Raw genomic sequence first — 22,005 nt, forward strand, 5'->3', positions numbered from 1 at the left:
CTTCCTACAATTAATGATTTAAGTGCAACTTTAAATCATTTTTGCCAAAGTTAAGTTTGACAAGTACGAAAATTAACAATTACCATTCAAAATGGGGACCATAGATTAGTTTTCATAAATCGTCTACCGTACATAAATGAATCTTTTCCCCCTTTTAGTACACAAATGAACTGCATGTTTACAATGAAGCGATATAATTTCGAAATATGCGACTGCTGTAGAAAGTTCTACGACCATAATACAAATTGTTACCATTCTATAATTAACTTGTTCGGAGCTAACTTGCTACTTATCTCTCTTTACAAATGAAGTATTGATTAATACGTAACATTGATTCCGGATCATCACTCCAGACCGCGTTGTAATTATAGTACACATATGGTGATTTAATCTCTATAAAAGATAATTAATCTGATTTCGTAGGGAGGAGGTAGCGGTTAGTTTCTTTGGCAATTTTTAAATTATACGCCACGACAGCTGTTACACACACTCTTATCTCTTTAATACTCTTAAGCTCAAATCTTGCTTTCTGCAAGAGAAACTTCCGTTGTTACGCAAATGAGTAATCAGAACCGATACAACCTTATTAGTTTTACTTCTCTTGCTTAACTTGGCTTCCCTCTATTCCCTTGAGCCACCAGTTCTCATTTTCGTCCCAGTATCTAATCATAATGCGCATAGCTCGCACCCACTTTACCTGCTACTCAATCATAAACATGGAGGGTCGTAACAGTATTAACACATATTGGATCACCAAGTTTCTCTTTCTCTCTCACAGAAACAAAAGTCTGCTGAACACTATAAATCTCCATACAGTTTTGAGTACACAGAGATTTGTACTGCTGTTGTAGGATACAATCTGCATGATAATTACACACCTATCACTAATTGTCTTATTTTTATATGAACAATAAGCATAAATTGCATAGACTAATCATCGAAGTAGGAACATCTATACTAATAACATGTTGAGCCTCCCCAGGCTTGGCGGACTCCAACCCCATGTGTTCATCTGTGATGAGATCGGAAAAGTTAGCTTGCCGAAGACAAATCTCTGGAATGTTTCTCGAACCATGTCTGCACATTTATCCTGTTAATAAATGTCATCACCACCGGACACAACATGAATACTAAAAGGTGCTCCAAATGTCCTCCTGATACGTTGTTGCAAACGTATCAGGAGTGACGTGGGGCACTGATGTCGCTCTCCGTTGTTTCCACACAAGGGTTCATCAATTCACTCTGTTCCGACACAGGTATCTTCCAACAAATCTAGCAACAGGAATTAATTCGAATAGTTTTCCCTCAGTACACAGTAAAAAGAATAAATAACTCATCGCATTCGAATTTCTTTTGACATAAAATTACTAAAATGTCAAGTAAATATTTTGACAATATTTTATTTCCTTTTATTACATATTACAAAACACGAAGAATACGTTATATTGAAGGCACCTTTTTACGCGAAGAAAGGAGCGTTTAATATAAAGTATGATATATTTTTTGTAAACTTCACATGCGAAAATTAAGAGAACCTACGAAAATGCAAAACTAAAATAATTAATAACTACTTGGTGTCACCTTGCAATATAAAAAGTTCTGTGATTATTACATGGTATAATAACATTTTTAAAAAATAAAATTTTGTTTTGATTGCCCTGTGCATACTCTTTGTTAGTTACCATATGGTTTACATTAGTACATATTTTAGCTTCATTTTATTTTTAGTATAAAATTTTAGTTTACTATTGTTTTCCAATTTTACTTTATAAAATTGGAATACAAAGCACACATTTTTCTATTTTCCTCTTCCTAGATGATAACTGAATGTAACTTTCAGTAATATCGGGATATACAAATATAAATCGAGAAAGTTAAAGCGACATGTGGCATACAAACATGCTGTGACAGGTTCGTATAAACTAAAAATCTAAAGCAGGAATTAGCTACCAAATGTGCCTTTGATCCTCTTGCCAAAGAAGCCATAGAGACTATTACCCTGTTCTATATACAATTTGTTCTACATTCAGTTTTAAAGTGAAATACCCTAATTCCATTAAAAAAAAAACCTCCATTCACGCTGTGCACACCAAGTTTTGCGGCAGGTAATCAATTTTCTTGCTCCCTGATACCACCTATGATTTCAAAATATCATTGATACCTGTTTCCCATCGGAGTGAACACATTACTCGAATCCACCACTTCTCTCGATCACATTACAATGAACAGGGTACATCCCTGAATTTTTTTCAATCCACATGCTTCGTAATTTCAGTACTGAGAACAAAATTGTCGAATAACACATGAATTTGAAATGAAAAGCATAAATATGGCAGCTTACTTAAGAAAACGAAAATTTTAATAAGAGCCAAATTAGAAACAGAGGAATTTTATCTGATGTGTATTAAAATACACCCTATTTAACGCAAGGCTATTACTTTTTTCAATTGTTTAATACATCTAGATTATACAACTTTAAATCAAACAGTGGATATTCAAAGAGTTTACGCAGTTTAGCACCAGATGGCAGCAAACGTATCCCACGCCTATCCAGTCTACATTTCTAAGTCATGACTATTATGCGGGAAAGTCAAGTGATCTTAAATTCTCTTTGACAACTGTTTTGCATTTCAAGTATGAATAATCCAATTATTAATTTCATTTTGCTTGTTGTGCTTTACAGCAAAATAAGGCCAGGTCTTGTTGCGCAGCAGTGACGAAACAAATGGAGAAAAAGGAGATAAAAAAAATAATAATAAATAAATAAACTTCTAAATATCAGCTTGAGAAGACGCCATGGGCATGGGAAATGAAATTTTTATCAGGAGATTTTTAGAGGTCCCCTAACAAATCGACTATTAAAAAATAAAATAAAAAAAACATACTGAAACAGTAAAATGAAGACTGAAAATATCCCATGTCCCCATACTAATATCATTGTTAAAAGATGGTAAGAAAATTAAAAAAAATGGCAACAAGCAGTGGTGTAGCTTGGAAAGAAGTGAGCCTAGCTCCTAAAATTTGCGTTTTTTTTTTTTAATATATTACTAATTACTAGGTTATTAAAATCCTTTCAAGCAATGAAACGTTCCTCATACCATATATATTTTAATGGGATTGTAATGTTTTTTTAATACAGTATGAAGTTCATCGAAACTGACCGAAAATAACGCCTTTCTACATCCCTTCCCCACCACACACCTTTTCAAATTCTGGCTATATAACTGGAAAAAAAAAAAAAAAAAAAAACAGAAAAAGCATAACTAGAAATATCTTTTTATAAAAAAAGCATACAGTACTTCGAATCATAACACCACATTAGACAGAATTTATTTATACTTTTAAAAATAGAAATTTCATTATCTCTTCATTTTGAGTGAAGAACCTTTGGTGGTCTGATGTAGATACATCTATTCACGTACACACCGACCAGACTTCATAATGTATTTAAAATGTATTGAAATATGTTATAATAAAAATTTTAAATATACTGAATTAAAGGCGCTAAAAATAGAATTTCTAAGAACACAGAAGCTTAAGCGTTCGTGTAGTGCCTGCAGCAATTGTTCAAGTTCAACTAGAGCAGTGAGCATAAAAACATACACTGCCCTACCATTAATAGCCGAACACTCTTCCGTTGATAGTTGGCCATGTCCTACCCAAGCACCACATATATGAGACAACTATAAATATGCTCGTAGGACTTCGTGGAGATTCGTACGATTGTGAATGCAAGATGTCGCGATCGACTTAGTTAACAGACTTTCTAGCTGGGAATGATAATAGGGTGCCACATAAGCAATCGGTCTGTACGTCATATTTCAACGGCACTGAAGATCGACGGTTTGCGATGTGATCTGCAAATGGAAGCGGGCTGGTATTGAAAGCGTCACGAAAGTACCCAGAAAACATTGGCAGCTGACAGAAAAGCCCTACGAATAAGCGTCCACTCGGAACTAAGGTCGACGTTGTCGCAGCACGCACTCCTGGAACACATGTCAGCACCAGTACAGTGTGCAGGAAGCTATTTGATAAGCTTGCCACGGTCGTGCGGCCGTCCACAAGCCGCTAATCACCCCGACTAATGCTAGACGCTGTCTAGCTTGGTGTAAGACCTGCCGTTCTTGGGCCATAGCACAATGGAAAGCTGCGCTTTATAGTGACGAGTCACGGTACATGACCTACCAGTCTGGTGGTTATGCTTGGGTGTAGCAGATGCCCAAAGAACCTGTGAGACTGTAACATCTCGACAAGTTTGGCGGATGTAGCGTGATGGTCTGGAACTATCTTTCATGGGTTGACGAGGAACTATTCGTGTTTTTTTTTTTTTTTTTTTTTGGACAAAACCGTGAATGCCCAGGTCTATCTAGACGTCCTGGACAACAATGCGTTCCTTATGTTATGGCAGCACATCGGGGAAGCCAGTACTGTATTCAGCAAGGTAATGCTGCATTTCATACTGCTTGTGTTATGCCGGACCTGTTTGAGATGAGCATCGAAAAAGTGTGTGACTGGCCATCCTATATATATATATATATATTTTTTTTTTTATTATTATTTAAACATGAACAGTAGATACATTTTCCACAAAATCTATTTACATTTTATGTAAAAATGAAAAAAATATATATATACAAAGAAAAAACTTGATATTAAAAAAAAACATTTCAACATTTGAATTTCGGGAATTAAGACAGTTTCTTGGCATTGGATCAGTCTCATATTAAATGTCACACGTTGAAAGTGATGGACTCTTCGATGATGCTGAAGAGGCAACCGCCGCTGTTCCATTCACTGTTAAGGTCATTTAGAGTTTCGGGTCTTTTATGGTGGAATTCGAGCAGAAGTCTGCTCTGCAACTTCCTCCGTAGGCTCCACTTGAGGTGTTGTGTCGACAGGAGGCATGTCGTCACTACTTCTCGTGTGATTCAAGTAGAAGTTGTAAATGACGGCCTTGGCAGCAATGAATTAAGAAGTTGCAAGTGGTGTGTGCTGTCTGCTCAGAGTGAAGCAGGTACCAGTAGTCCTCTGGAGTGTGTGCGTGGTTGCAGGCAAGCTTTGATGCATCCAAAGTGTATTTGACCAGTTCCTTGTTCACAGGGCGCGCTAGGTATGCGTGTTCCAGGGTACCTGGAGTGGCACAGAAGAGGCAGTAGTTTGACTGGCCATCCTATAGAGAATCCATGGGACGAATTGGATCGGCAGGTGCGTATGAGGAGAGAATGCCCACAAAGAGCTGAATGGTCGCCATTCTAGAGGCCGAATGGCCGAAAATATGGGAGGATATTTAGGAAACAACTGGTGGAGCGTGTTCCACAGAGACTAGGGGCTATCATAAAGGCTAAAGGTGTCAGCGCACTTTATTAGTTTTGCTGTAGATAAAGGTTATTTACAGATATGTAGATGTCTGGATATTAATGGTAGGGCAGTTGATGTTTGGTTTCTAGGAGCATTAGCAACTAAGGCCATATTGCTCCGGAGATATGCGGTGGTCATTCCCTGACCTTTCCGCATCCTCCGTATTTGGTGATCACGGTATTTGGTGATCACGGTGATCCTCCGTATTTGGTGATCCGTATTTGGTGATCGAACTCCGTTCTGATCAGGAAGCGTGTGCTACGCACTGCTGCTCCTACCCTCCTGGCTGCGGAGGCGTCTGGTAGGGCAGTGTATATGTAGTTGAAGATAATGGGATGCTTAAACAAATAGAAAGGTGGGAAGGAGGTATATACAGACAGTTTTACTATTGACAAAATTATACGTCACTCAAAAAAAAATAATTTCTCAATTACTTCTAATAATTTGTACAAGAAAGTGGAAGAGAGAAAGAACTGTAGAAGACCAGAAGCGACGATGCTTTCTCTGCTTCTCATTCCCATACGGTTCTGTCCTTTCAATTTTTTCTCTACATATCTAATGCACCACCTGTCTTTAATTATTTAAAGACTTATCCAAGACATTACTTTGGGAAAATAATCAAAAATGCATTTCTTTTTCGCTCAGTGAACGCCTATATTTAATCCTACCGAAAGAAACAATCTTACTTATATAAAAGAACATCAAGTACCCAAGGATTGATTGCACGAATACAGGCTCATACACTGACACTTTCATGGTGTTCAATGAAGATATCGATAAAAAAAAATTTTCTAGTTTTGGAAAATGACTAACAATAAAAAAAATATATATATAACAAATTTACCAACTACTTTTAAATTTTTGGCTTACACTTCATACATATAAGTTAAGTTCATAAATTTCTCGTTCTGTGACAATCAAAGGAAGAAAATTGTGACTTTTCTGCTTTAATCTTCTCAAATTATCAAAAATCTTCACTTAAAATTACTTTCTCGTAAGAATTAATTCTATACATTGAATTGAAGTCTTTCATTTGTAAAAGCACTGGAGAAATATCTAGTACTATGTCACATTTAAAGCAATCAATTTTATAATTGGGCGATCAGCACTTTACAAATAATTTCAGCAAATTATAATAACACACTCAGATCTTTAGAAAGTAGCCCCTGGAAATAGCAGGTATCGGATGTTAATTAATAACGTTTGCGCGAGATGTACGGCCATCTCTAGAGCCTCTTTCAAGTAATCAATAGCCCAGTAGCTAGCACAAACATCTTCTAAAGGTCAACTGGTAGTAAACAGATTCTTACCTTTACCTGACTTTGTAGGCTCACTCTTTGTCTTTATTGTGGTACCGCGCGAAAGAGAGGTCGACGGTGTTCCAATTTCTTCCCCCATGATGGAACGCGTCTTTTTTCCAGGATTGTGAACAGAACCTACAAAAAAAAAAAAAAAAAAAAAAATGGAAAGAAAAGAAACTATTTAAGGCAATCCGAAGAAAACAAAAATGTATACTTACACATTATAAAAAGATTATTTTTTATTAGGACCAAGGTAACTCAGGCTATGAGAAATTGCGTCCAAAAGCTGCATGTGTTCTAAGGTTGGTCTGCGCTGTGAAAATCGTATTTATTACATAACACATTACAGACTGCTCCATCAAAATGTGTGATAACAAAACTAGGCTGACAGGGGTGGTTAACGAACAGTTACAAATACAAAGAATGGTATGGATAGCAATCATTTAGTTATGGTTTTTCTACACTAGCGCCAATGTAGTAATACAATTAATTACATTAATAACAACATATTATTGGAGATGGAACAAAATATGAAAGGAAACTTACAAAACAAATGAAGAAGTATAGGGAAACAAAAATATGCGCAGTTACCTTATTGCAGTGATTCTCAATCGTTTGCCATTCATTCACATTTGAAGTTGCATAACGGTATACCTAATTAGTGATTTCCATTGAACTCAATGGAACTTTTCCTAATCCGCGGCACACCGGTTGGGCCTCACTGCCTTATAGGACACCTGAGATACAAATTGGTTGAGACTCTTCGATTGCACATTTCTTAAAAAAACAAACAAACTGAACCTGCATAATGATGGCAATGATTACTGATTAAGCACTGCGGATGATAGTACTCTATATAAAGAAGCTGGAGCCACAAATTGGAATGCCAAAAGTAACACGTCATACGTTTACATTTAGAATAAATGATAGCTAATAAGGAAATCAAGCTTTAGTTCTTGTATTAAGTGCCATGAAGAAGAGAATAAAACAGTTAACGTATGGCAGCCGTTTATAATTCACTATAACCAAATCATTTATAAAATTTATTCTCCTAGCACGAATAATTGCCTACACTTTCGGTCAGTTAGAAATGACCCAGTCTATACATGAGAAGGCTTTTATATACTAACAGAGCTCTGTGATACACTCTGTTGATCACTCTGTGATACACTCTGTTGATGTTTTATATACTAACAGAGCTCTGTGATACACTCTGTTTTTTTTTTCCCCCGTTCATTATATAAGTAGAACCAGTTAAAACCGTTTCTGAGAACGTTAAATGCCGCACATTACAAGGGTTATTTATATATATATTAAATAAAATTTTCTGTTTATACTCTGGACGACCACTCGGTCAGAGGAGTTCAAAAGATACAGAGAATACGAGAAACAGTACCGTATTTAGAAGTCACGGGCCTGAACCCCGGACGCTCAAAGCAGGTGTACTTATGTACTCTCACTGATATAACAAAAAAAAAAAAAAAATTAGACAAGTGATGTAAAGCTGCTTTTACATCTTTTTCCCAGCAAAAACATTTATTTAGAGACAAATTGATTCTTATAATGCATTGAAGGCAATAGTTATCGATCATCCGCTGGGTGGAATTTAATAATCAGTTTAACAAATTATATTATTTTCAATCACTGTATTAATTCTTAAATTCACCAACGATGTTCTTCTTGTAGAGGGCAAAAAAAAAAAAAAAAAAAAAAAAAATACCTAAGAGCATACATGCTGTTTGGATTTACCAGTTGTAAATGGTAAATTCAAATCCAAACAGCATGAATAGAGAGAGAGAGAGAGAGCAGTTACTTTCCAATAATTGCTATCATTGTTCTAGTGAAAAAGTGGTTTCCAACCTTTTTCAGAGTGCGACTCATTTTGATAATTCAGTAAGGCTTCGAGACCCAAATCAATTCAAACCCAGGAAAGGAGATCCTCCACAATGGAAAAAAAAAAAAAAAATTGAACGCTATGAAATACGTCGAATGAAGGCTATTTTTCACATTACACGAAAGTAAAAAATAAAAAACATTCTTTCTTAAATGGATCGTGTTCATTATTTAAATATCGTTGCAATTTATTTGATTTCGGAGATTCACTGAAAAGTACTTCCAAACATATAGCGTATTGTGGCCTTTCCTCTCCTGCTGCAATTATTGCAAAATATTATAACAAAGTTGAATCAACTATAATGTCATTATTTTGTAGATTATTAATAATTATCTTAAGCTTATCGTCCACTAAGAACATAACCACCACAAATAAAAATATGCAATAAAACAAGTAGGTTACAGATGATTTCCACAGTACTGTACATGCAAAGTAATAAATCCACAGCAATATGAAATGGTTAGGGTATCTTTGACTTTTTTCTCTCACACAAATACTTGGTTCTTATTATAGATTAAATCTAACAAATTGCATATTGCAGCCTTGAGTTACGCGAAAAGAAAGGAACTCTTTCATTCGCAAAAAGAAAGAAAGAGCTACTTTATTTTAAAGAAATGCGTTTCCTTCATTTCTCTGACTTACAGCCAGCTATTGTAGTAAAGAAAAAGAGTCAGAATAATTACGCCTTGTGCACGATGTGAATATAATCCATGTCGCTTAACTACTGGGAATTACCAGCATCACTGAGGCAGCAGGTTACACTTTGTTCGCTCAAAAGAGAAATGGAGTTTTTACAATACAAAATATAACCCAGTTGAGCAAAAACTAGAATATTAGAAACAAAAATGCGCTTAATGTGTTTACAAATGGCAGGAAAATAAACACCCGAAACCACTTGTAAAATAAAAATAAACAGAAAAATGAAGACCACGTTCTTACCTTGGAGCAAAGGATTCATTACAAAATTTCTTTGTAAGCCCTTTATCGTTATTATTAAAGGCAAAGTTAAATGCACAACTAAACTGACCAAATACATCAGTATTAATCATTTATATATATTATGCTGTTACACCGTAACAGAAATTTATCGTGATCATGCTTGAACCGTGCAAAACAAGATGTATCTACTACAAATTGAAGAAGCTAATTCCACTAATTACTAGTTCAATATCTGGAATTTCAGACCAAAAGGGCTTTGCATGGGTATAATCTAAGCGTCTGTTGAATCTTCTCGTGACAGGTGACAGGCAAGCATGTTCGTATTAAGTAATTCGTTTTCAGGTAATAATAGTACGCGATTTTATAATGGATGCAACTATATTAATTTTAGAGACTATCTAAAAACTGTAATATCAGGCTGTTACACACAGTTATTGAAAACAGATAAATCAACCAAACAATTAAGAACAGTTGTCTTTGGCGACTCAAGCCATGAGTTATCAGTGCACCGCGTCTTTGTTCTATGACAGATTACTTGTTTTCGTGATGGAAAACATAAGGAAAATCTCAAGGTAACTCTGCGCGCCTCCCGTCTGACGTCGGTAAACTTAATCCCCTCCGCCACTTGAAAAAAGTTCCTCCCATCAGCGATGAAATTCGAACCGTACTTCTCAAAACAGTGCAAATTCACAAATCCCTCAATCATGGAGACAGAAAGATGTTCTGTCTGTATGTTGTTATTTTGCTGCCTCTTCCCTCCCTTCTTCTTACACACACGGGGTGGATATTCCCCGTGTGTGTAAGAGAGGGGGGGGGAAGAGACAGCAAAATAACAACGCATAAGTACAGCATTAGATATATATAATATTGATAAAAATAATAGGATTTAATCAACATTACTGAGCGACTAAGCAAGCAAGAAAAAGTATTAAATTATTAAATTTTGTTTAATAAACAAAGTTTAATAATTTAAATTATTAAACTTTGGTCTCCGATGTTGCACTGTAATCACCACACAATCTTCACCGATTCTGGTCTAAGCAAACAGTAAGTTGGCATTAATCTGACTTTATTCCGTTATCTAAAGTTACTTTGTTTAAATTTCATACTGTATTTTGCCTTCTTTTTGAATTCAAACTTTCATTCATTTTTCTTTTAACCAGATTTAATTGGCATTATTTTAGCTTTTTAGCTATATTTTATACTTATATATTTATTTATGTTTGAATTTTATTCCTTCCTTTTGGTCTCTGTCGGGTCGGCTATAATGTATACGTTTCGCACGTATACATCATAACAGAAACAGATACCCTGCTTATTGCGGTGGCTCCTACGGTTTTTGCTGCTGACCCTTTGAAGAAGTAGTTAAAGCCCTAGGACCCACTATTTTAGGTACCATCGTTATTATCATTATTATTTTTATGTTAATCTAATTTAATTTCAGGTTATCTGCTTTTACCTTTCTGGCATTCTCAATTTTTCCATGGTAATTACAATTGACAGGGCAGCACCCCTACCCAATTCACTGAAAATAAACATTTGTCTATATATATATATATATATATATATATATATATAGAACCACTATATTTTCCTGACACTACATGATAGCTGTTCTCTTATTTTTTACGATAAATTTATGGGATATAATACGATAGCGTAGGTTTAAATGTATGCTGGAACCGGACGATTTTCAATGACCGGCTGATGAAATCATAAGACATCAGAGTACAAATAGAAGCAGACTTTAAATGCATCGGACCATTAGGCGACTAGAAATTGAAGAATTTATTATTAAGAAGGGAGAAACGACACAGAGAACAAACTTCCTATCCCTGAACTATTACACTGATTCCGAATTTCAATGGAACAATAAAGACCACAACGACTTCAACTATTCAAGAGGAAACCAACATTGCTTAATTGGATGTGGATCACATTCAAGGACATTGCCGTGTGTTATATTTCCTAAAAATAGCTGATACTCGCTGAATATCCTAAAAATCCATAAAATTAAAGAATGAAATGAATAATGAGCGCGTCAAGATGACAGTTTCACTGTTGTGGTAAGTTCCATGATCGATCTTGAAATAAATATATAAATGATGGACATTTTTCTCTAGAAGAACGAACTATTTTGACGACCAATATACTCGTACAACTACTTCATTGTTAAAAAATGTAAACTTGGCTGTTTTCTTTTCTAAGTGTAAAAATGGAAACCAGCAAAGTAAATTCTGCCTACCAGAATGATATTTTTAGTGATGTGCTCATATCGCGTGATTGTTTTAAACTGTGCCGGTATAAAATGTGTAGTTCTCTTTCCGCTGAAACTTATTTCGCTGCCCATGCCTCACCATGTTGCTTCCAAGTCTTCCTCAGTTTCCAAGTGTCGCGTGCGAAATCACTCAACATATCGGGCAAGATGCATGTTCGAACTGTTGAACTGTAGTGCGTGCAACTCCTTAGCGACACGACATTCATATTTGATCCTCTTATTTGAATAATGAAAGCCAAATATAAAATGTCATAACATTAAAAATTGTTTTCGTTTCACGGCTAAAAGTTTATTTTCATTATGTTGTCATCTAAGGTAGAAATTAGTTTATAAGAACAATCAATCATTTGAAGGCAGTCGTTGAGAGACGATTAAAAAGGAAAAAACCTTGAATGAGTTCTGCAACATACTGCTTAACTAAAATACAGTACTTCGAAAATTATTGCTATCAATGTTTCTTTTTGTAAGAAATTTGTTACTCAGATACTGATTGCTAAAGTAAATAATTACTCTTTAAAAAGTCCTATAATTACAAATACAGAATGATAGAAATTCATTATTTATGGAACATCACCTGACAATGTGAGAAAAAGTTCTCCCGATTTTGAATCAATAGTTAGACAAAGCACAACACACTGAACTCGAATGACTGGCACCACATTAGCAAGCATTACAGCTATTTTCTTAGAGAAGTGTTACTTATTAGTAGGACAACACATCGTTGTATCCTTCCAATTTGGAAGTTGTTTGGTTTTTAGGAGCATTAGCAACTAAGGCCATATTGCTCCGGGATATGCGGTGGTCATTCCCCAATGACCTTTCCGCATTCGGTGGTGAGCTCGAACCCCGGTCTAATCAAGAAGCGTGTGCTACGCACTGCTGCTCCTGCCCACCTGGCTACGGAGGCACCCCAATTTGGAAGGTCAATGCCTTACACCTAGAGCCTTTTTCCCTATGCTATGGATGTCAAGTCCTATTATAGATAAATTGCTTATTCATTCAGCTTTTGTTAAACTTTTAATAAAAGCTGAATAAATTTTTTCTGCATAGTCTATAAAAATTGTAAAACAAACTTTTAAGTCTGCTATATACAATAACTTGGAACCACCTTTCTGCGCATAATACAGCCCGTACACGTCTTGGCATGGGCTCCACAGAGTGCCCTGCGGAGTAACCCGCGTTGCATAATGTGTCTGATAACGCCCACACATTGTCTGGCGGATGGTAGTAGCGTTTAAATGTCCATTTCCAGTAGGTCCCCAAATATACTCAATTAGGTTGAAATCGAGCGAGCTGGGCGGCAACGGGGGAGCGCAGAATTCACTATTATGTTCCTGAAACTAGTTGGCAACATGTTGGGCTCCAGCATAGCGCATAGTCTTGTTGATAGAAGCCGGCGTTGTCTGGATACACTGTCATCATGAATGGGTATACTTGATTGGCGACGATAAAAGGTAGGCGTTCCCAACAAGCCGTTGATTAATGGTGATTAGAGAACGCAGGCATGCCACGAAAATAGTCTTCAAACCTTAACGACACCGGCTCCAGCCTACCGAAACACTAATAGTGCATTCAGGTGCCATGGCCTCATACGGCCATCAGCATGATAGAGTTTAAGAAGGGATTCGTTCGATCAGGAGACATATTTCCACATGTCGGTGATCCAGTGTTAGTTCTGACATGCCCATGCAACGCACAAATGTGTCTCGCAGTTGTCATGGGTACCCGTGACTGCCGTCAACAGCCATTCATTGCCTACATGAATATGCGTGTGTGTGTCCTAGCATCAAGAGTGGCCTCTAGGTGTAGTCCATCTCCACCTAGTGGATCTGTATTGAATGCAGGATCTCTGCGAAGGAGCAACCAACACCTGGGGAGCTGCTACATTGTGCCCGTCCCCAGACAAGAGTAGCCGGCCGGGCCTGTTTTTTTTTTTTCCTGCAGTGGGTGCGGGATTTTCAAAATCCCGCACCCACTGGAGGTAGTTCAATACCAGTGGGTGCCAGCAATCCCGCTCCCAGGCCTGGAAGCCTGCAAAAAAAAAAAAAAAAAAAAAAAGGCCGGAACTCCAAAAACCAGTTGAAGTCACACAGCCGAGACAAACATTTTTAAAGAACCCTGCAGTTTTCAATAGCATTATGTATACCAGTTACCCTATTAACGTTAGCATTGACAAGAAAATAAACTATTAACATTGATTACACTATTTACATTACAGTGAGGGTTACCAGTCTCTCTGTTTGCCAGTTCTAGCAACAGATTTTGAAAGTCATTTACAGTCGTTGTTACAGCAATATTAATTGTTACGTTCCAGTGAGTTTACCAATCTCTCTTATTGCCAGTTCTAGGAGAATTATTTACATTCGTTTTTACAGAAATATAAATTGTTACAAAACCAATGGTTGCGTGTATTTTTGTTTAATAAATCATAAAGAATGTCCAGTAGTCTAACTATTCAGGAAATATATAGTCTGATCTATTTTCTTCCCTAGTAGAATCTGAGTTCGTTGGGTAGGGCTATAGAAGTTCCTCAAGGCGGCTTCCATGTAGTGAGTTCACATAGTTTTCCTGAGCTTTAGTCAGGAGAGGAAGTTCCCAGCATACACTGAAGCACTCGCAGTAGCTCTGAGCGTTCTTGCAAAAGGTTTCCTAAAAGTGTAGTTGTAAATTTTCAGTCAGGAAGCAGGAATTGGAATTTTTTGTGTCACTTATTTCCTATTACGTTGATGACCTAACTTCCGATATGTCCTTCCCAAAAGTAAGTTAATCTGGATCATTAAGACTCCGTAGTAGGGTTTCTAGCCGCAAGTCTTTTCTTTAAAACTGCCGCAGAGAACTCTTGAAATATAGTGAAGACATCAAAAATTTTCAATGAGCAGATTTACATTATTTTCTGAGATATTATTTATATTACTCAGCAGGACCTGCCTTTCATTCAGATAATCACTGCATTCAAAGAGAACGTGTGTCGCTCATGTGCACCGCAGTGACAGAAAGGGTCAGGCTCAAGGCTCCTTTCAAAAAGTTTAGCCCTGAGCGACCCGTGCCCTGTCATTAAATATAATGTGGTCATGGTAGGCGCAAACCATTTTGAGGCTGTGGGTGATGGCTGTGGTCAGGTGTTTGGCACAAATCTTGATCTGCCTGTCTTGAAAGTATGATCTCATAGTTTGGTAGATATGATTATCACACATGGCTGAGCGTAGAGATCCGAGGGCGTTCTCCCACCAGAGGGAGTCGAAAGTGTCCTCGAAGTCCACGAACACCACCAAAAAAAAAAAAAAAAAAAAACATACTTGCTGTGAGAATCCTGGATGTATTTTAGAAGCCTACATGAGCAAATGTCCAGCGCACAATCCAAGTGGATATTGGTCTTGCTATCCGTACGTTGTACTGGGTGGTTAGATGGGCCACTATGCTCCGTCGCTGCTGTGTTATGAGACAAGGCACACTATGCTCACCAAGGGCGTCGGCCACTCCTGGCTGAGCCGACCGGGCTAGCCGAGTGGGTAAAGTACCTGCCCGGCAACCCAAAGGTTGCGGGTTCGATTCCCGCCTCGGGCTTGGATCAAAGTACTGCAAAAACCTTGGGAGGTGCAATATGGCCACAGAAGCCGATACGCCAACAACTACCAAATCAAATCAAAATCAATCACTCCTGGCTGTCCTAGGTGTGACCTTTGGCTGGTTGTTCGACTGCTGTTGAGCCAGTCACAGTAGATACATGACACCACAGAACAGCAGCACTTAACCACGTTGGCTGTTGTCAAGATACTAGAACCTTTCCTCCACAATCATTTGACGTCGAAACGTTCTCTACGTCGACCCATTCGTCCTCGCACACTGAAAAACTGAACGCCAAGGGTGCAAACTATAACCTTATATCAGCCGTTTCCGATTTTGAGCCTTTACCAGGGTCACAGCCAAAGCTGCGTGTGTCCAGTTGAAAAGGGTCATTATCTGCAGCTATTTATTTTTTCTAAATTTTTTGTATAATTTCTATTTTATTTTATACTTTGTAGTATTACAAATTTCAGTAAATTTGTAATACTACAAAGTATAAAGTCACTTATTTAGATGTTTAAGTAGAAAGTCATGTCAAAATCAAAAATTTCTAAAGGTTAAATTTTCAACTTAGTGCATTTTGGCCTACAATTTTTGTATAAAAGATTTATTATTTTTTTTTAAATGAACATTTACAATTAGTTTTAAACCATTGCTAAAATGTAACAGGCACGTAAGCGGCCAGCTGTACTAACCCACTAGAAAAATTGTGCACAATGCGGTACTATGATGTAGCCTACCTTTCTTTTAAATTTCATTATTATTCATAATGACACTTTTTTGAATTTTATGACTAACGTCATAAAATGTTATAGGATCTTCCATAACATCCTATAACCTTCCTCAATAAAATCGACAGTGCCAAACGCTACGTAATAAGCTGTCTATGCACAATACATAACCGAACCACTAAAGACGTAAAAATGTTTTCCTCTACATTACATTATGCAGCGTAGAGGTAATTTAAATAGCAGTTGTAAAAATTTAATCGCGTCAATTGTTCATAGGATACATTTTTTCCCCCTCTGTAAAATGTTCACATTTAAAAGGATTTCTGCCTATAATATGTTTTAAACATTTAATGAAACTTCCAGAGTCATCGTATATTGGGAGCGATGATTCATTTATCTGTCGCTTAAGTAAAAATTTGTCCTTTAATGAAACTTTCCTCGGCACTGTGTTTTCTGAGCATTAATTCAGAAGCGCAACACCCTCGCTGTATCATGTCACACTATTTGGGGACAAATAAAAAAAATAAAAATAAATCTTATAATGAAACTTTTTTTTCTGCGCCTTAATGATATAATGTCGACGCACAACAAAGAAGGGATATGATGGCATTGCCTTTAAAAGCCGCCGTAGCCTAGTGGTCAGGCGCGCGGGTGCATAAGTACACGTGCCTTGAATGACCGGGGTTCAAGCCCGTGACTGCTGAATACGGTGCTGTTTCTTGTATTCTGTGTATCTTGTAAACTCCTCTGATCGTTTGGTCGTCCCGGAGTATAAACAGAAAATTTATTTATTATTTAAAAACGCGTTTCTCTAAAAACAGTATCCATAAGCAATCTGAAATGTTAAATTGATTAACACAATATTCGAACAAAGGTGCTATGTCAAAAAATCAGGGGGGCGGCAACCTGTAAGAGCCATTTTTGTCCATTATGAACTATAAAAATCTTCAGAGATGCCGCTTGGACATGTGTACACACAAAAAAAAAAAAAAAAAAAATTGATTAAATTAATAATAATAAAAATAAAAATAAGCAGTTCGAAAGTATCAGAGCACCGGCATGCCACAGAGAATCTCTTCCAGCGAGCCTAAGGCCGATGCGTAGTCTAAACTTTAAGAGTAGACAATGTAGTAAGGCACCTTTCGATTTTTTTTTTTTTTTTTTTTTTTTTTTTTTTTGACTGCCCCACCCTTTTGCAAATCCAAACCTTCCGTAGGGCCCTTTGGAAAGCCTAAATCTTCCGTGGAATCCTACTACATGGAACAGTTATATACATTTATTTGCAAATTAAATAAAAATTTAAAGATAAAAAATTAACAGAGCATTCACAGTACCTTTGGGCTTCCTCTGCAGAACCCCAAAGTTCCTCGAAACACATTTTGAAAGCTGCTGCTATAGACAATTCTGAATCTTGGATATTTCTTAATCCGCATTAAATTACTGTTAATATATTTCAGAACCCATTCCAATTTTTTTTCTCTAAGTTATACGATTTTCTTTCATTAAAAAACAAAAACAGCAAAGATCGCAAAAACATCTCTGTCTGTCTCATTAAAGGTCACACGGAATCCAATTTGAAAATCTACGGTCTAAACGTTTACGAATAGCGGATTTCTTGAAAAACATCTTAAGAGGATTGTAATGCGATTTTGTGTGTCCAAATGACCATGGCCTTTGAAATTATTCCAGTATTAACGACTCAGTTTAATTTCTTAATTATTTCTCTAATCGTTCACAGAGATTACACTGCCAATGTGTTAACAGCAACTTTTTTTTTTTTGGCTATCCTTTCCCAAATGGCTTTCCTATAAATAAAAATCGTGTTAATTTCTTTTGCATTAATCAATTCCAGTTCTTCTTTTACTTGCTGTAATGATAATTAATTACTCCAACAGCCATGCACGTGATACTTCAAAAATAAAATCGCTTTTTTTAAGTGTAGCAACTATGACAAGGTTCACAAATAAACTCAACTTGATTCAGTTTTAACAGTAAGGGCAAGTCGATCTACTCTTTCAATGGGGGTTATTTATTAGCAAACAATGCCTGACTATCGAAAAAATCGTTTGCCAAAGAGAGATTCTCAATTCTAACAGAAATCCTAAGGTACAATACTATCCTGCTCCCGACCTCTCGCTCCCTCTCTCTCTTAAAGAACTTGTATTAGAAAAAAAAAAAAAAATAGCTGAATTTATTAGGGAAAGAATAAAAACAAAAAACCAATAACTAGGTCTTACATTTTAAGCACTTCAAGTCTACGTGCTATATATGCTAAAAGCATAATTGACTTTTGTGGACCAATGTACTCGTAGCTTGTATGGTTCAAGCGAGCATTGGTAACAGTCTAACTGGAATGCTGCCAAAATTTCTCACAGTAACCGTTTTATTCCAGTTTATTGGAGTAATTCCTCTAGGGCAAAATCTAACACTATACTTCAATAACATCACAATAGCTATTAGAAAGGTAGAATGTTACTGTAAGAAACCATGATGTTGGAAGATGTATCATATAATTTTGATTTAAATAATACAACTTTCTAGAGTACTATATCGTAAACAATGTGTATGTGGGGGGGGAGTTATTTATTTTGTTATTTTACACTAAGTAAAGCACCCGGGTTCGCCCCTAGAGATAACAATACTCAAAAAAGAAATTCTGTCTAGATTTTCAATAATTACCTTATTTGTAATTACCTTATGGTACAGCTACGAAACCTTCAACTACTGATAAAACCAAAAACATTAAAACATTTATATTCATTAAAAGGACTAACTGAAAAAAAAAATATATATATATATTTATTACGCCACATTTTATTAGAGTGTTAACCTCGTAGTGGTGTTAACCTCACAGTGGTGTTATGATTGTTGTCCTTTACTGCGTGGGAAAGGCTTAGGTTCGAATCCCGTAAATGCGGAAAGAACTTTTACAGACCTCTCACTCCCCGAAAACTCAGATTTTTAATTCAGAAAGGTAAGTAAAACGATAATGGAATGTACGCGATAAACTGACACCTCATAATAATATAGCGCTTCTGCCTAGATAATGTTAAGTGTTCTGCCATCTGTGGGCAAAATGACAAAGATTTTTGTTATTAATAACTCTAAAGCAGCCAACATAAAACCCACGTTTTCACCTAATTGTTATGTTGATCAGGCGAAAATATGGGTTTTACAGGTTAAAACCCATGTTTTCATGTATAAAAACATTAAATGCCTACAACATTTAATGTTTTTCCCTGTCCCATTTTGATGCTGATGAAAACATTTAGGCAAACAGAGAACCGGAGCAGCTTAAATAAAAACAGCCGATCACATGGGCTGATTGCAATGCATGGAGTTAATACAGTACATCCCAAACTGATGCATGTTCAATATGATAACTGCTTCAATGATAAGTACCGGTGGTTATAAAATAAGTTTCCCTATTCAGGAGACTCTAGTATCAAAACGGTTAGAGATAGCGCTGTGAAAATCGGTGGGTATGTCATTTAGGGTATAGGAAAGCGATTTGTAGAAGAAAAAAAAATTAGTTCAAATTTCGTCACCAGGGGAGAAATTGGCACTGTAAACATGAGCTGGAATACTTAACTTAGCATTAGAATTTAATATCAGAACTTAAAAATCTACAGATATTGTTCTATGTACTTTCCTTCACTTGAGATGACATTCTGAAAACGGAGAACTACATGCGACACAGTTTCGCGTAGCATCTCATTGGGGATGTTGGCTACATGCTGTTTAATGCTTGCTTTCAAATCGATAAGCGTCTGTATGCCGCCACGGTAAACTTTGTCTTTCAGGTATCCCCATAGCCAGAAATCACATGGACTGAGATCTGCTGATCAGGCTGGCCAGAACTACAGAAAGTCTCTAGAAATGATGCCATCATTTCCGAATGTTGAACGGAGCATTTCCTTCACTTGTCGACCAACGTGGGAAGGGGCATCATCTTGCATGAACACTACGGTTTCCAAGAATTGCCTTTCTTGCAGAGCGGGAATAATGTGATCTCATAGAAGAGCGCAGTACCGTGCACTAGTTACCGTACAGCTTACGGAATCATGAGGTGTAGACTCTTCAAAAAAAAGGTCCGATTATAAACTTTGCTGTGACACACCATACTGTAACATATGGACTTTGTAGTATGTCTTTCACGCACAGCAGATGGACGAGAAGTCCCCATATTTGGCAGTTTTATGCATTTACAGCCCCACGAAGAGTTAAATGTGCCTCATCAGACCACAAGATCATTCGAGTCCATGTATCACCAAGTGCCATACGAGCCAGAAATCGTAGAGCAAAGTCTATTTGTTGTTGCTGATCACAAGACTTGTTCTTGCACTACGTGAATCTTGTACGGGAACCAGCGTAAAATTATTCGAAGCACTTTACGTACAGTAGACCAAGGAAGGTTCAATTCTCTTGACACACCTCTGGCACTACTGACTGGTAGTGTTTCGCATTCTGACCACTGCCTCCGTTCTGATACGTGGTCGCCCCCTGCCTGGAATTACACCTAACTCCCCAGTCGCTTCAAATTTATTTATTAGTTTTCGAAGCCCCACTGACGTCAAAGGTGCTTTACGCAAACCTTTAAGTTTCCGTTATTCACATAGTGCTGCATTAGAGTTACTATTATTCTGGTGGAGCAGTTTTACTAAAATAGCACGTTCCTTGTTTTTTTTTTTTTTTTGTAAGAGACATAATGGTTATTGACGGTGGCGATGGTCTTTCTGCTTTTATCTAACAGGATGTCATTTGCGTAAGCAGCGTGCCTTGAAGTAAACGACAACTTTTACATATGTGCAGCGCCGTTTTTCGCCTGGTGGCGGAAATTTGAACTAAATTTATTTTCTTCTACAAATCGCTTCCCCATACCCTAAATAACACACCCACCGTTTTTCACAGCGCTAACTCTAACCCTTTTGACACTAGAGTCTCCTGAATAGGGAAACTTATTTTATAACCACCCGGTATAAGCTTCTTGACGGCTGTCAAGAAGCTTATACCGGGTGGTTATGTTCCGCTGCAGTTTTTTTATGTTTATATTCCTAAAAATCATGATGGACTTATCAATCCTGAGCTCCAGATTGTGGGAGTAGCACGCCTTCAGAGTTAAAAAATTCTTTGACTGCCTCATTCATGTTTCATACAGTGTCAATTTTGCAGTAACTGACAACTGAAGAAAGAGTTGTTTATTTGTGGTACAAAAAAGTATGGCCCTTTGGTAAAGCCACTTGTTATCATGGAAATTATATGAAACATTTGGAAACACTGCTCCTTTCAATTTGTTAAGCGCTGAAACTATTTTCTGTTTTCCATAAAAAAAACAAAAAAAAAAAAAAAAAGAGTTCAAACTTAATTCATTATCATCTGTCATCGTTCCGCTATTCTACGGGTCCACGTATGAAGCCTCGTCGCCATGCTCTGTCCGTGTACTTCTCTCCGTCGTTGATTTCACTACAGTTTCCTCCTCTCTTAATGACATCGGTCTTTATCATGTCTTGCCATCTCATTCTTGGTTCCCCCCCCCCTTGGTCTTTTGTCCCTTAATTGTGAATCAAACTTTCTTCTTGACAAACGCCTCTTGTTCATCCTCTACATGTCCGAACCATTTCGAAAAAAAACCATTTCATTCCATTTCAATCCTGTCCTGGAGTTTTTCAAACTGAATTCGCTCCCTATCACATCATTCCTGATTTTGTCGCGTCTTGTCTTTCCGGCTATGCTCCTCACAAATCTCATTTCCCCCGAATTCTGATTTCATCCTTTTTCCTCATAGTCCAAGTTTCAGATGCGTAATAGGAATGGCCTCCGTAGCCGAGTGGTCAGGAGCGGGAGTGCAATAGCACACACTCTTTGAGTAGACCGGAGTTCAAGTCCCTGGCGGCTAAATACGGTCGATCTACCAACCCACACTGGACCAGCGTGGCAGAT

General features: G+C 37.1%; 1 protein-coding gene across 8 annotated transcripts in view; it reads right to left on the reverse strand.

The window, feature by feature from the left end:
• LOC150085310 (calmodulin-binding transcription activator 2-like) overlaps positions 1 to 22,005 on the reverse strand; it is a 736,406-nt gene that overhangs the window by 578,706 nt on the left and 135,695 nt on the right. For 6 of the 8 annotated variants that reach the window (XM_090373990.1, XM_090373988.1, XM_090373982.1 and 3 more), the window contains one exon: positions 6,669 to 6,794. In XM_090373990.1, the coding sequence (XP_090230116.1) occupies positions 6,669 to 6,794 (126 nt within the window). Of the gene's footprint in view, positions 1 to 6,668; positions 6,795 to 22,005 lie in introns of those variants that run through there. The other 2 variants (XM_090373984.1, XM_090373989.1) reach the window with 2 other exon arrangements.

Source organism: Mastigoproctus giganteus, chromosome 5 (genome assembly GCF_048544385.1).
Source record: "Mastigoproctus giganteus isolate SK-2022 chromosome 5, ASM4854438v1, whole genome shotgun sequence".
Classification (NCBI taxonomy): Eukaryota; Metazoa; Arthropoda; class Arachnida; order Uropygi; family Thelyphonidae; genus Mastigoproctus; species Mastigoproctus giganteus.